Below are 15,396 nucleotides of genomic sequence, written 5' to 3'. Positions count from 1 at the left end.
TTAACAAACAGTTGTTCACTAACAAATTACTATCAAACAGTTGCTCACGCTAAAGCATAAATGCAGCTTTTAAGAGACGCCTAACCAATGATCTGGATCAGGAAGCAAACTGGCTGAGCTAAAAAGTCTGTCACATAAGAGGGTGAGGATTAAAAAAGGAAAATGGGCTTCTGAGTTAAAATACCGTGAGGTTGCCTGTAACCACGGGAAGCTTTCTGCACTTGTTGCAGAATTACAAGAAGGAGGCCACCAACATACATAATCTATTGATCCACTGGAGTTTTGCAGTTCTCCATGACTTTCCTTTCAGTTATCCAATGTATGTAAAACTAAGGCATCTGTTGGTGAAAATGACTGTGTTCCATTTACCTGATCTTCGCCTGTGACTCCCAGGAATTCCCAGAACATGCTCTAGTTACTTGAAAACCTCAAACTGACTCCATAATTCATGCCTCCAGGACAAGAGAGTTGCAACAAAAAGTGAGATATTTTTCTCCACATCACGCAAATAAATTCATGTGCTCTAGTAACTAATTGGTTGCAGGCAAATTTGTAGAATAAAAGTGTGTTGGCAGACAGACGAGTTTTCCTGGAGGGCAGTGATTAACCAGCGCTTTAGCTGGCAGGTCTTCTGGGTATTTACTAAATATTAAGGGCTGTGCAGTTTGGGATTTTTTGTTGTTGGGGCTTTTTATTGCCTTTCACTGTGGAGACTTTGCTTTCCACGCTGCGGAGTCTGAAGGTCCAACTTGACCCTGTCTGATGTGGGTATGTGTGTGCAGAAAGAACCCACAATTTAGTAGTGAAACCGTAAGAGCTTAGATTGCTGCAGCATTATTCGAACGCAGTGTTTCTCCAGTTTTGTGGGAGTGCTTCCCTTTTTGAGCCCTTCTGTCTTTGATTAACCATTTCCCTCTTCTCAGAGGGTGCGAAGTTCTTCCACATTAGGAGGAAGGAAAAGTGGGTGTAATTGCTGCAACTTATTTACAGTCTCCAGGGAACAGGTAACTACGTTTAATTGCTGACAGCAGCTATGCAATTAGCTGTTCTCTGAGCAGTATAAACACTTTATGACCTTTGAACCCTCCTCTGAGAATCCCCTTGAGATAGAAGCATCACAATTTGAGGAAACTCAGATCTGAAGACAAGTAGAATGGTGGAAAAGCATCTGCAAAAGAAACACTCTTGTAAACTCCAATCTGACATTGTGATAGGAATTGTTTATTGGTTTCTGGAGTTCTTAAGGTTGTTTTAGGCTTTTTAAGAAACTATACAGATTGCACTATAAAAATACTTATACTAGACTGAGTCATAAGGAGCACAGTCAATAATTATGCACCAAGACAAAGACTTGTCATATGATTTTCATTCCCCATTGACCTTGTTCATTCTGTTTAGCTCAGTCTTTGCATTCTTCATCCAATGACACTCTAAAGGTGCGTGTTTGTGTAGTGTAGGGACTTTCTCCACTATGAAGTAAGCCTGATTTTGAGATTCTTGATGTAGCAAATACATTGCTGCATATGGCGTTCATTCTTCTTTGTAACAATATTGCAGTTATGATCCTTTTGCTATAAAAGGCATTCTCTGCTGTGCGTTCAGAGATTTATCAGCTTTGGTGATTGAGGCCCTCTGAAGTTACGTCTGTTCAAGGTATACCTGGTTATTCCCAACTACCATTCACTCAGCTGAGTCAACTTTCAGTCCCATTTTCTTGAAATGCAAGTTCTTGTGTGTCTACGGTTTGTTAGGGCTTGCCATCAAGATCCTGCAAGCTGCAAAGATGGAAGACTGCACTTTTGCAGGTGATTGTTACATAGGGAAAAATGAGTGACACTATTTGTATAGTTGGATATAACACTAGTTAGATTTAACACGTTTGGATTGGCTGAGACTCACCTCAGTGACCTCTATAGCACCTAGAAGTTAAGACCTACCCTGCTTACTCATCTGCAGTGTACCTGAGATGAACCCCAGCCTTCCTACTTTTCTTCTTTTTTTTTTTTTTAATGAGGAATCTCCTCTACTAACGTGGAAAAGATTTTGTCCTTTCAACTGTACAGAATACAACTTTGTCACAAGGAACAGTTAAACAGTTCATGATGAAGGAAATCTAATACACAATTCTTGGAACTCAAAATGTGGGTTTTTTTCAAGTTGATATTTTCTGTGCAATTAGACTCAGTCCACATCAGAAAAGCTCAATGCGGTTTCACAATATTCTAGCATGTTTCTTCTCAACACTTGGTACCCTCAGCAATTTGGCAAGCTGGAAAATAGCGAACTCATAGAAAATTGTTTCATGAAAGAATCAAACTGAGCAAAAGTTTCCTTGCTGTAGTGTATAAATAGCCAAAGATGTAACAGCCAAGCACGCTGCTTGGAGTTGAGATATGCAACATAAAGAAAGGGTCTCCCAGCCTAAGAAAATATCCTTGTAACTAAGTGCTGATTTGGCACATGTACAGCAGCTATGCAATTTTTATATGAGTATTTCAAAGAAGAGTATAAGAGACTCCTTAAAAATATCTACAACCAGTAGTCTGCTATAGTAATAGCTAGCTAGCATGTCTTAGAATTGCATCATCTTCTAAAATTTACTGTGAATAAGCAAGGATAAAATGTTCTGCTCTAAGACAAAAAAAGATACGCTGGAATTTGCAACAAATACTTACATGAACTATAGAAGTTCTTAATAAGAATTGTCATCTCTAATGATCTGAGAGACTGGACAAAACTTTCCATCTCATAACTGAAATAACTGAAAGAGGGTAAGTGGATGTGTTTCCTGCTGTGGTGCAGTTTCCGGAGGCGGTGAAACAATGACGTGAGACCAATACTGTAACACAACTCTTTATATATTCTTCATTCTGACGACGGCTTGTTCTGACTTACCAGCAACTTCATTTCTTGCTTATCTATGCTGGAATTTACGCTTTCTGCCTCTTTTTCTTGCTCGGGCACACAAGTGCAGCCCACTGGGATAGTGACGTAATCTTCCGTGTAGACGTAGCGGCCGCCAGCGCAGGAGGAGGTGCGGCGCAGGATGACGGCGGGCATGTACACCGGGGTGCTGCGGAAGTGGAAATTCTCCTCGCCAAAGATCCCCATGAGGCAGCCTTTGCACAGGCAGTATGCTTCAGGAATGTACTTCGGATATCTTGTGGGATCATATGAAATTCTACAGGGAAGTAAATAATAAAGATGGATTAATATCTCTAAAAATACAAATATTCATCTGGAAAATATTATTATAAAGTGATTTGACTGTAAATATATATATAACGTTTGTTTTCTTTGCCAGTAAAAACAGCTGTAGCTGTTGTGTCTGGCTTCTTATTTGTAAAGAAAAAACATGAACCGCTTATAGAACTGATCAGGTCCTACAGTGCAAGCTGGAGTATGAAGTGACTGCCTTTCTGAAATGTGAGATTCAGGGGTTTAAGCAGAGTAAATTTTGCATTTTGAACTGAATGGATAAACAGAGCATTTAAAAGGACACTTGAGCATTTCCAAACTTTTGATCTGCCTTGAGTTCTTAAAAAACTGGTATAAATCCTTATTAACATTATTATTGTTAAAGCTATGGCATGATGTTTTAAAAATGTATATTTTAAATAGAATTAAATTCTACTATTATTTCTGCAATAGTTTTTGCTCCCTAGTATACTTGGGGTTATAAAGGTACCTTCCTCTTGAAAGCAAAACTGTTTTTCTTTCTGTAGTTCACCTCCACTGTTTCTTCCCATAACGAGAGCAGCCTAACATTTCCATGCCCACACTGAGATAAAGTGCAAACTTAATGTTTTTTTCTGCCCTCTTCTGCTACGTTTTGAAGTAAAGCATTGCCCCATTATTATCTTACAGTTTATTGTTTGAGCCTTTCTTTTTACTTATTAATGCCCTGCCTCTGGAAATTCCCGATGAGCAAGAGCTGGAAAGCTTGTAACCTAAGTACAGCTTGGACCAACAAAGCCCAAGTTCCAGCATTCCTCTCCGGATGCTGGAGGAAGAAACAAAGATGTGATACTGTGGTCTCAAGTCACACAGATCCTGGCTGGCCTATTGCCATTGTTTTTAGCAAAGAGAGTAAAAGCTGATAAAGTCTGTTTTTTGAAATAAAAGACTAAGTACACAGCAGAGTACATGTACAGGAGTGTGTAGCCACACTGCTTATTGTGCTGGTGATGTACAGGGTGTTTCAAAAAGATGGACCCAATTTCAAATGGGTAGTGAATTCAAATGGGGTCCATAATTTTGGAACACCCTGCATTTGTTGCTTTTCCTGCTGATACAGGAAGCAATTGCTAGGGATGGCTGTAACTTGTACATTAATGCAACTGCGTGCCATTATTCTAGAAAAGGTGTTTGCACCTCCAGAAAACGAGGATTTTAAAATATGTTTAACCTTCCATGCCAGCTGTCCTCTTGGTACCTGTAAGGTTCCTCCAGACCACCTCCTGCTCTCGCACTGTCACAGAACCAGCCCCGTTCCAGCTGTGGTTACCCTGCACAGCTGCAATGGGACGACTTCTCTGTCGGGCTGGAGAAGCGTTGAGCCCAGCAGCACCGCCAGCCTCTCGGCGTCCCTTGCACAGAGCCCAGCCCCGCTTTGGGAGGATGCTGACCCCCAGAATGTTATCAGAGGCACTTACCCACCCGTCAGCTAACAGAAAATCCTCTTCTGCCCTTTGTCCCTGCTCCTCCTCTCACACAGCAGACAGTCAGACCTACACATGGTGCACAGCAGAAGTATCCCACAGGCTGCTGCTGGCACACGAGTGTGAAGACACACAGGCTCAGATCTATTTGCCCGAGCTTGCTCAGCCTGTTCTTAAAAACCTTCAGAGGAGCTCCCCAGCCTGCCGAGAGCCCCTGTATTTCACCACCTCTTTACTTGCTAAGTTTTCCTAACAGTGAAGTGCAGCCTTTTTTTCTTGCAAAGTAAATCCATCATTTCCCAACACTGGGTCAGGAAATCATAAAAAATGAGGCTAAAAAACTGAGTAACAGTGGAGGATTTAATATGAGAATGTTCAAGACTCTAATGTTTACTGTGATGTGAAGTGCTGCAAAACCAGTAAAAACTCTTGCACTGAGTTTTAAACCATCCTCTACTTGGGATCAGGATGGGACCATCACACAGTGGTGCAATTACATAAGAAAAATGAATACATACCCATCATCAATATAATTATTTATGGAGTGATACAAACTAGATATACAATGCCTCCCTTCCCACAGCAGTTTTTAAAGTAACAAATTTTGAAAAATATAATGGACTTAAATTGTGGACTAAATTGTGTTTCTCAGAACCCCACCCCACGTCCCTGGGTATCAAAGCATTAGCCTTTCATCTTTTGATGTGGTCTCTGAGATGAGTAGAGGTGGAAGCTCTTATTCCAGCTGTGGAAGAGGCAGTGTCAGTCTGCCTCGAGCTGTGATTACGGAGTTAACTTCTAGTCAACACAAGCTGCACTTGCCAACACAGGTAGCCCAGCTCTCCCCTCACCTCCGGCCCTGGGTTGGTGCTGATGTTCTTCTGGTCACAGGATGGATCAAGGAATTCATCCAACTGAAAAGTAACCTCATCAAAAGCTGAATTTTGGTCCTTCAGCTGTTTTGCTGCTTACACACAGCTACACAAACAAGCCAGGGTGAACAAACATCAGGGAGGCAGAAGGGACCTGTCCTTTCAGAAGTAACACCAGTTTATTATATGAAAACAAATCTGGAATCACAGCTTTAGCCAAACACAAATTTGATTATCCTGTCACCAAAGGGTCTTTTGTTTTTTGCAATGGCCATATAATATGGATTCGTTGTCGTTTTAAGGAATCTGTTTTCCTCAGAGAAAAATCTGACCATTTCCCTCACAGGCAGACACATGTGATGTTGCAGATAGTTGCTGCAAAGCTTCTCTGTCCCATTTATACTTGCTTACTTTCCCCAGGAAATACCTTCATGTTACAGGATCTCACACCAATGTGAAATAAAATGTCTGGTAGCCAGCAGAAGGGAAGAAAGTGGAATACAGACTTTTCCCCCATGATACATTCCCATTTCAAACTCAAGTGTGAATAATTTCAGTGGTGGATTGTTAAACACACCATATGTCAAGTCACTGGTATTTCCTCCACTGTATTATCTCTAGCACCTGGGTTACGATGTTACTGGAAAGCATTAACATGCTTCTGGATGCAAACCTCAGAATTTTCACTAATAACAAGAGAACACTGTCACTGAAATTGTGAACTACAACAAGCTTCCCCTCCAAATTCCCATGTGGCAAAAATCAAGTATAAATGAGGGGTTTTTTAGAAGCATGGCGTGGTTTTCTACATCCTACAGAAAAATCTCCTGTATTGCTAAGTTTGCTGTAGATACCTCCACTCCATCATGTGAGGATTGGATGGAATCAGAGAAGATAGAAAGCCAAAGACAGATCCAAAATATGGATGTGGTTTTGCATCCAGACCAGAACTTTAAGGCTGAAGACTCTAAGTAGTGCCTCCTGAAATTAAACACCCAATTCAAATGTCATTAAACTTTGGAGCCATATCCAAGGTTCTGAATCTTCATCTCACCTCTGTTAAGAAAGGCCACATAACTAAAGCCTCATTTTCATGTTTCTAGGGAACCCAGCCTGATCTGGGTCTGAAATGCTAGCAAACACCAGTAACCTAGCTGGATAAATGCAGTTGTGTGACCTGCTTCCTCTGTTTTCATGTACTGAACATCATCACTCTGTGCATGTAATGACAACAGACTCAGCTGCTGTAGTTTGATGCATCCCCATTTTTCTAAGCACTACAGGTCATGTTTTTATGCCTTCTCCTAGAGCAGGGCAAACATGTTTTATCTTAACAAAACACATACTCCACGTTTCCCCTGTCTCTTTCCTGTAAGTAATGAAAGAGGCACCTAACCGGGGTGGGCACAACAGAAGCATCTGCGAACAGTGGTGGAGAACCAGAGAAGTGCAACTTTCCACTGGCACCCAAGTGTCCCATTCACCCCTGTGCCATTTGCTGTGGCCACTGCTGCAAACTAGACAGCCCAGGCATATCAAGGAGGGTTGCTGTTGTCCTGTGACCGCGGGACATTGGTACGTCAGGCTAACTCTGCCCAGCCAGCGCTCCTGGTTTACAAATGGCAGGAGCAGCGAGTGATGCTGGGCTGCGGTGTTTTGATCTGCTGGAGCAAGAGGCAGGTTTGTACTGAGCTGGAACTGCTCATGAGGTGTGACTGGTTCTAAGCTGCTTTTCTTTACGACCCTACGAGCGCTTTGAGAGCTCACAGTGAAAACCAAACTTCCTGCCGTTTATATGTACTAAGGTTGGAAACTCAAGAGAAAAGTTTCTGTCAGAAGTAAAACTCTTGCAAAGACTTCATCTGGCTTGTCCTGTACTGCTACTTTTGTATGTAGTATTTTAAACAATATTATCACTTCATAGTTTCCAAGCTTCTAAACCCAGTGGGTCAGATGCTGTGCTGGGGCAGGCAGATTGAGCTGACTCTTCAGAAAATCACTGTCGGCACTAGGCTAACAGCTGGATGCTATCAGAAGACTAATAAGCAGATCATCATCCCTTTACTTCGCACTCTGAAATACTTACAGGATTAAGAGCTAACAACATTTTTTTTTTCCCCTCTTGGCAAGGCATTTATTTCTCTATGGCAGATGTTCTTTTGTTCACATTATGCTTGGTTTGTTTTATATACAGGTAGTAGGTACAGTGCTTTCATAAAATAGCCTAGTGCTAACAGCGTTTTTCTGAGGAGCTGTACAAACGTGTACTCAAAAAGGACGGCAGTTCTGCGTCCCCTTGTATTCTTTCCCTCTGCTGCATCTTTGGGATATGCACACTGTGCCACATGATAATGATAAATCCTGGAAAATGTTTTTGATAAGGTTCTGGAAAATCATTTGACTATTATTTAAAGGAAAGCCCCTCTTGTATGACTTTCTTTAAAAGCACTGCAGACAGGCTTGGCTTTCACCAGTAAAGACAGACTTGCCTGTAGTACTTTTATTAAGATTCTATGTAGATGAGCACTAAACCAAGGGTGCTTATAAACTGAAACTGGTTTTTCAAAAGCAGGAAAAACAAGCTGGGCAATGTCTGAGAAAGAGACTGGCTAACATGGGATTTCATGTTCAGATTAACGCTGGTAATAAAAGTTAAATATCTCTCCTACTAAATATTGATTCCTAGGAACTCTACAGGAAAAGAGTCTATGAATGAATTCTATTAATAAAAAGATGCTGAGAAATGTTGCAGATTATTTCTCCTTACTGTACAGTGTTAAATAATCTCCCACCAAAATAATTAACTCTATGCAGACTGTATGATGTTCTGGGGGTGCTGATTGACAGATGGCTGAACATAAGCCAGCAGTGTGCCCAGGTTGCCAAAAAGGCCAACAGCATCCTGGCTTGTATCAGGAATAGTGTGGCCAGCAAGACCAGGGCAATGATTGTGTCACTGTACTTGGCACTGATGCGGCCGCACCTTGAATTCCGTGTTCAGTTTTGGGCCCCTCATCATAAGAAGGACATTGAAATACTATACAGACCTCAGAAAAGGGCAACAATTCTGCTGAGGAGTCTAGACCACAAGTGTGATGAGGAGCAGCTGGAGGAACTGGGGCTGTTCAGCCTGGTGAAAAGGAGGCTGAGGGGAGACCGTGTCGCCAATCTACAGCTACCTGAAAGGAGGGTGTAGCATGGAGGGTGTTGGTCTCTTCGCCCAAGTAGCAAGCGATAGGATGAGAGTAAATGGCCTCAAGTTGTGGCAGGGGAGGTTTAAATCGGATACTGGAAAATATTTCTTCACGGAAAGGGCTGTCAGGCATTGGAACAGGCTGCCCAGGGAAGTCGTGGAGTCACCATCCCTGGAGGTTTAGTGCTAGAGTTAGGTTAGGTTATGGTTGGACTTGATGATCCTGAGGGTCTCTGCCAACTGAAATGACTATGATTCTATTCCAACCACACTTGTGCTGTTGCCATGGGTCCCTGGGTAGTAAGACAACCCCTAGCACTAATTCTTGTGATGCAACTGTGAGCCATAGCGATGGCCAAGGACCACGACACATGACGGTACCTCCCTGTAAGGGCAGGCTTTCTGGCTTTCATTGGCTGTCCATGTAATGCTACTAAAAAGGACAAGCAACTCCTGGATCGATGTCACAAGCGGGTACACAGTTGGCCTGATGACTTCACAGCCTGATGACTTCAGAGCAGAGCTTCTGATGGCTCTATTTTTTTTAAACCTGGATAATTCTCAGACCAACTTCCTGAATTATTGAGCAAATCCGGTACGCTCAAGATTTCACTCCACTCAACTGACTCCAGGGAATTTTGTTGTCTCTTTATAGCTCTGTGGGGTGAAGAGCAATTTGGGTGATTAAGCCCGGTGCTCTGAGTTATATACTGATCTCCTGTGGCCATCAGGATGGAGTTTCAGTAGCAGGCAGATGACCTAGCATTGTTCCTCTAACTTCTGCCTCCATACCAACTGCTGGTTGCTTCCAGCAGCAGGATTGTGCCACAGATGGATCTGTGGTGCAATCCACGTGCAACTCGTGTATCTCTAGGTTGTAGCAAGCCAAAAATGTTTTAAGTCTTGATTTCTGTATAACCAAACTGACAACCACGTAATAGAAAATAAATAGTAAGCACAGAACGAAGACAAGGAAAGAAGCCACACAAAGATCACCTGTACTTTGAGCACATCAAACCTAATTCTTCCACACTAAATAGAATGACAAACTTGGATGTACATGATGCAGTAGAGTGAGTGTTATACACACATCCCTAAGTAATACATGTGTTTCTTTCTCACAAATGCTGATATGCAAAAATTTCAGTTGACTTGAACTGAACTGTCGTGTGAGCAGAAGAATTACAAGAAGTGTTAAACAGCTGGGAACAGGTGCCTAGGGAGATATGCAGGGGAAGGTAAGTAGAGCCAGACTTAATATCATTATTCTTAATGCCCTGGAACAGGGAGTATAAACAGCATGTTAATGAAATCTGCAGATGGTAACAACAGGAACTGCTGCAACACCAATGAAGACAGAGAAACAGCACAAGATATCTCAGACATTAAATGCAGGTCCAAAAGAAAAAAGACCCTTTGTGTACAGAGCAGAAGTCAATTGCACTGTAACTCTTTAAGGGCAGAAAATAAGTTTGAGCACAGGATGTCTGTGAGACACGCTGAAACAGGGCAGGAATTTTGATGCAAGTTCTAAATAGTCAAATTTGTGCTTTGAGGGGTGTCCCATCAGGGTGGACATGACGGAGCTGCCTACAGTGAATTAATTTCTGCGCATTCGCTACTAGAATAATGCTGGTGATTCAGGACGCAGTTCAGGAGACAGCAACAAATGAGCGAAGGGGAGCAATTTATGAGAAAACATTAAAATGCAAGTAGGTTTGTCAAGAAAGTTCTGTACTACAGAAGAGAGCTGTGTGTGCTTTTTCAGTTTAACACCCCAGCCACAGAGAAGAAATTGTTGGGATCATATCACTGAAATTGGTTAACCATTGACAAGATGTAATGTGCCGTTACTTGTAACCTTTAATGGAGAGACATATGTCCTTTTTAAAGATATGCAGTAGCTTTACTGGGATTTAGGAGCTTGCTTCCAGAGTAACCAGGTGGACACCAGAGATCAGACCAGTCTTCACAACGCTTTTATCTAGCTTCAAAATCTGTGAAGTAGCAGATTGTAGTAGCAAAGACACACTACTCTTCATACTGAGCATTTTTACATTTTACACTTTCATTAAACATCTTGCAATGTCTGTTGCTGTCTCACTGCACAGAAATGATACAGTAAAAATGGGATTGAGAAAAAAGCTGTAAATGAGATCTGTCAACCAGACAGCGTACTCAGGTCTCTGTACCCTAGAAAAACCAATTTTCCCCTAAATACATTTTAGATTTTGCTTTTGATGGTGTAATACTCTTTTGCACTATCTTTTAAAATTTCTAGCTTGGAGATGTCATCAAGTTACTTCTATGTGAATGGTTAGCGGTCTGTTTGAAAACATTTTTATGAAAAGTATAGTGGATTTATAGTTTCTTACTAAACTTTTTGTAAGACAGGCCCCAAACAGCAGCTGGTTCTGTTAAGAAGCCTATATAGAGCTCCAACTGAAAATAAATACCTGCCCAACAAGATGTGTGCATGGCAGTCACTGTTTTCAGACCAGAACAATTTTCTGATAGCACTAGTATGTGGCAAAACCCACATAAAAAATACCCGAGCCTAATGGTAGGTGTTCCATTCATCATACTTGCTTTTTCTGCACGCTTAGGTAACTTAAAAAAAATCCTCAGTCTGCTTACAGAAAATGTATTACTAAAAATACTAATTCTAAAAATACTTTGTTTATGAAAGGCTTATTGAGCAAATAAACCATTTTTCTCTCAGTAGGATTACTTTTTAAACTAAAAGCAAGCAAAAAAACATGCCACAAAATGAATGTTTATTTGAGATCACTAACAAGGAGATATTTAAGTTTGCCAAATACACAGTAACTGCATCAAGGTATATACGAAGGATAGTGTCCAGAAAGCAAGAGGAGAGTCAGTTCCTTTTAAGTTTGTGCATGTTTTAGCTTCTTGTTGTCTGCAGTGTCTTTACAGCAAGCTGAAAACAGAGAACCCAACTCTGTCAGTCTCATTCAGACAAAACTACCAGAAGTCTTGATGGTGAGAATGTGATCACATGCTGGTTTTAGTGTTCTAGATCTGTGGTTTCCAAGCTTTTCCAGAGTTCCTTGCAGACCCTTGTGTATTAACCAGCCTAACAGATTCACTTTACGTAGTTACTTTTATGCCCCGTTAAAACCAGCCTGTCAGCCCGTGTTCGCCCCAGGGGAGGCAGGTTTGCAAAGCGTCAACTGAAAACGCAGCTCTGGAAAGCAGCAGCACCCGTTGCTTGCCTACGCTCCCACAGCAGCTTGACAGCAAGCCCTGCGGAGTGTTGGCAGCGGTACGTGAAGGCACAGCTCTGTCGGTGTGCAACCAGAACACACGCTGTACTCTGATATATTTTAGAAACCGGCACAGTGTCTGGAATCACATCTCAGGAAAAACATCTGAGCGCCCTTGGGTCAGCTACAAAATCAGGAGAGACTTTCTTGGTGATGCTGCTTTGCTGAGGACCCTCTGAGTGAAGTTCACATGCGACAATTTGCAGAAGTGACTTTTTGAGTTGGGGTCTGTGCTCCCGGGCGGGGAGGGTTGTGAGCTCCATCTCACAGCTTTGCTCCACCGCATTAAGTTTTCATTTCTCCTTCTGCTCATTAGACGCACTCCTCACACAAGCTGTTTTTACGTATCTACCTTACATCTGCCAGTTTATCCGTCTGCTCTCACACCTTTCCGCCGGCTGCTGCCCGGGTCCCTCAGGCGCGGCACCTCCCGCACCCCTCGGGGCACCGCGCGGGAAAGGCGCGAAACGGCGGGCGGGTCCCGCACAGTGGAACCGGCCCCTCATCCCGCCGGGACCTCGGCACCGCTTCGCCCCGTTCCCCCCGCGCCCCGGAGTCACCTGTAAGCCCACGGCGAGGCGCTCCGCAGGTTGACGGGGAGCCGGAACCTCTTGTCGGCGGCCGGCCGAGCCCCGGCCGGGCAGCTGGCGTTGTGCTGCCGGCCCGGCGGCTCGGGCTGCAGGGTGTGGTGGAAGGCGCTGAGCATGCCGGCCGCCAACCGCCCGTACAGCTGCTCCAGCAGCTCCTCGGGCCGCTCGCCACAGGTTCGGGTCCGCGCCGGCCGCTTGGGCGCCTTCACGGCCTCCGAGCGGAGCGGGAGCAGCGCCGCGCACAGCAGCGCCGCCAGCGCCGCCCGCACCTGCAACGACGCTGCCGTCAGTGGGGCTGGGACCGGGCGCGCCCCCCCCCACCCCGGAGCCCCCCGCCCGGGGATTGAGGTGCTCCCCCCGGGCAGCCCTGTCTGTCCCCGGCCCGCGGCCCCTTACCCTGCCTCGCTGCATGGCGGTCGGGCTGCTCGAGGAAGCCGAGGAGAGCGGCGGGGTGCGGAGCCGCGCCGTGCCACTGGCTCTCTCGGCGGAGGAGCTGTTGGAAAAGTGCCCCGCTCCTCACTGCATCTCCCCTGGCCTCGCATGCCAGGAACATTTTAGGCGCTCAGGGAGCAGGCGAACGCTCAGCGGCGGGATCCGGCCGGTCCCGCACTCGGCACGGACCCGCCACCCTGCCCCGCTGGCCCGGGGGACAGCCCCACAGCACGGGCGGGCTCGGTCCGCCACCAGCCGCCCTCCTGCCCCGGGGACCGGTCGCAGCAATCCCGCGGGTCGCCCCGCCCGGTTGTCCCTGCAGCTCGGGGGGCTGTCACGGCCCCTCACGGGCTGCGCGGACCCCATCTCCTCCTCTGCTCTGTGAGGAGCCGGGCACTCCCTTCCACAGCATCCGTGCCATGGAGATGAGCTGTGCTCTCCTCCAGCCTGCTGGACCTCTGAGCCCTGGGCTGGACCCACCACGCTAGGACATGAGATTGAGCCTGAGCCAGGATGGTTTGGGCCCAGTGGGAGCCCAGTGTCAAGGCTCATTAGAAAAAATGTGAAGTTTTATGGCTGAAAATAACAAAACTCTGGTCATATAACTGCAGCCGAGCAGGGGATTTCTGCAGTCCAGACCCTTTCAGTCACTTTGGAGCCACTGGCACTGTTCCTTGTAGGGATTTGGGATCTCCAACATGCCCAGCTCCAGGTAGCACCTCTGGTTTGCTTCTCCAGAAACAGCCTGGCTGTGTAGATTCTCCAGCAGACACTGGAGTGGTTGAAGTCGCACAGGAGGACCAAGGCTGGCAAACATGAGGCTGCATGGAGCTGTCTGTAGACCTCATCCACTTGTTGCTCTTGCTGAGGTGAGCTACAGCAGACACCTACTACAATGTCACTCTCCTCTGGCTGAAAAGCCTGCTTCAGAAGGTGAGAAACCTGCATCATACATTGTCTAAATGAGACCGAGGTGAGTCTCACCTCTAATGACTTCTCCATCCATTCTGTGCTGGTTTACCGATACTTCTAACAGACACATAATTCAATATAGTCAGGGTCTCTGGCACAACTCACAAAAATAAGCATCTGTAGCACTCCAGGTCATGAAAGATGAGGTCCGCTGAAATGGTTTCCCTAAAAACAGCCTTTTAGAATTTACCACTTGAATCAAATATTTGCACCACAGATATAAAAAACGTCAGCCTCGAAGTGCAGGCTGGAATTGAAACAGAATGACCTGGCATTCCTAATGTGATGAAGTGACTTGATTTCATGTTTTCTGAAAAGTGACTGAGTCGAAGTGTCATTTTTAGTGTTGTTGGTACCTTATCTGTCACAGATCAGTTTCACTCATGAGCAGTATCTTAATCTTGAACTGCGTGGGATTTAAATCATGTTTTCACTCTGAGGAACGACTTTGTTTCAAATCGAATTCAAAACTCTCCTTTGCAGTTGTTTCAAATTGAATTCAAAACTCTCCTTTGCAGTTGTATCCTCAGGTGACAGATGGGAGCAAGGCAGCTGTCCATTCAGCCAAGTCCAGTCTAACCCCACACTCTATGCTCACGCGTTGTGTCACTTCAACACCTTTGAGTGATATGTGTGGCAACAGGACTAATATTTATAATGACAGATCTTTTTATATTACTCTTCCTGTATCATACTTTCTGAGTAGTGTGAGGATGTCACACTTTGCTTTGCAAAACATGACTTTTATGCACTTCCTTTATATGCACTGACATTTCTTGGAGAGGTCTGCCTCAAAAAATCAGAGCAGAAGGAGAGCAAACAACACCACAAACATTAAATTGCCAGTGAGTTTAAGGCTTTGAGTCTTTTCTAGGCAATATCCCAATTGTGTACATTAGTTCCATTGTATTGCCTGGTTAGCAATCTCATTGATTCAAATAATAAGAATAACAGAAGGGTAGCAAATGATATTCCACTACGTGGGAATTGAAATAGCACTATGCTGGCTCTCATGGTATAGTTTACCCCAGGGACATCTGAATCATAAAAAAATCACTTACTTTGGCAAAACTTAGGTTCTACTATGACGTTGAGAAGTTACTAAGATATTACTAACATACCAGTATCATTGTCACTGACTTTGATTTATAATTTTCTGAGAATTTGAGGGGCTATAACATACCTATATAATGAAGTATTGGGAAAAAATCTTTAGTAATATAAAGTCTCTCCTCGATTTGATGCAATGTGTGATAACATTTCAATCAATAAATTCAGAATAGCAGCCATATGCACATTTATATGAATCTATAGGGAATTCCTTGGCTCATGGCTATTTTTTAAAAGTGAGATATCTTCCTTCGATGGCCTCAGGTGAAAATTCCCAGT

The 15,396-nt window shown here is 44.2% G+C and overlaps 1 protein-coding gene across 2 annotated transcripts; it reads right to left on the bottom strand.

Annotated features, from left to right (window-relative positions):
* Window positions 1–1,200: 1,200 nt before the first annotated feature.
* IL17D (interleukin 17D) lies at window positions 1,201–13,456 on the bottom strand. 2 transcript variants are annotated; one of them, XM_065831052.2, is made up of 3 exons: window positions 13,000–13,456; window positions 12,574–12,872; window positions 1,201–3,181 (listed from the first exon to the last, which is right to left on the bottom strand). In XM_065831052.2, exons 1-3 carry the CDS (start codon window positions 13,012–13,014, stop codon window positions 2,866–2,868), a joined length of 630 nt encoding a protein of 209 aa, XP_065687124.1. In that variant the 5' UTR covers window positions 13,015–13,456; the 3' UTR covers window positions 1,201–2,865. The 2 variants fall into 2 exon arrangements, with proteins under 2 accessions (XP_065687124.1, XP_071660221.1); XM_071804120.1 differs by lacking the exons at window positions 12,574–12,872; window positions 13,000–13,456 and adding an exon at window positions 5,513–5,607.
* Window positions 13,457–15,396: the final 1,940 nt, after the last annotated feature.

The sequence above is a fragment of the Patagioenas fasciata genome, chromosome 1, assembly GCF_037038585.1.
Source record: "Patagioenas fasciata isolate bPatFas1 chromosome 1, bPatFas1.hap1, whole genome shotgun sequence".
NCBI classification, from domain to species: Eukaryota; Metazoa; Chordata; class Aves; order Columbiformes; family Columbidae; genus Patagioenas; species Patagioenas fasciata.
The sequence above is the reverse complement of the archived record's forward strand: the minus strand, read 5'-3'. Positions and strand labels throughout refer to the sequence as shown.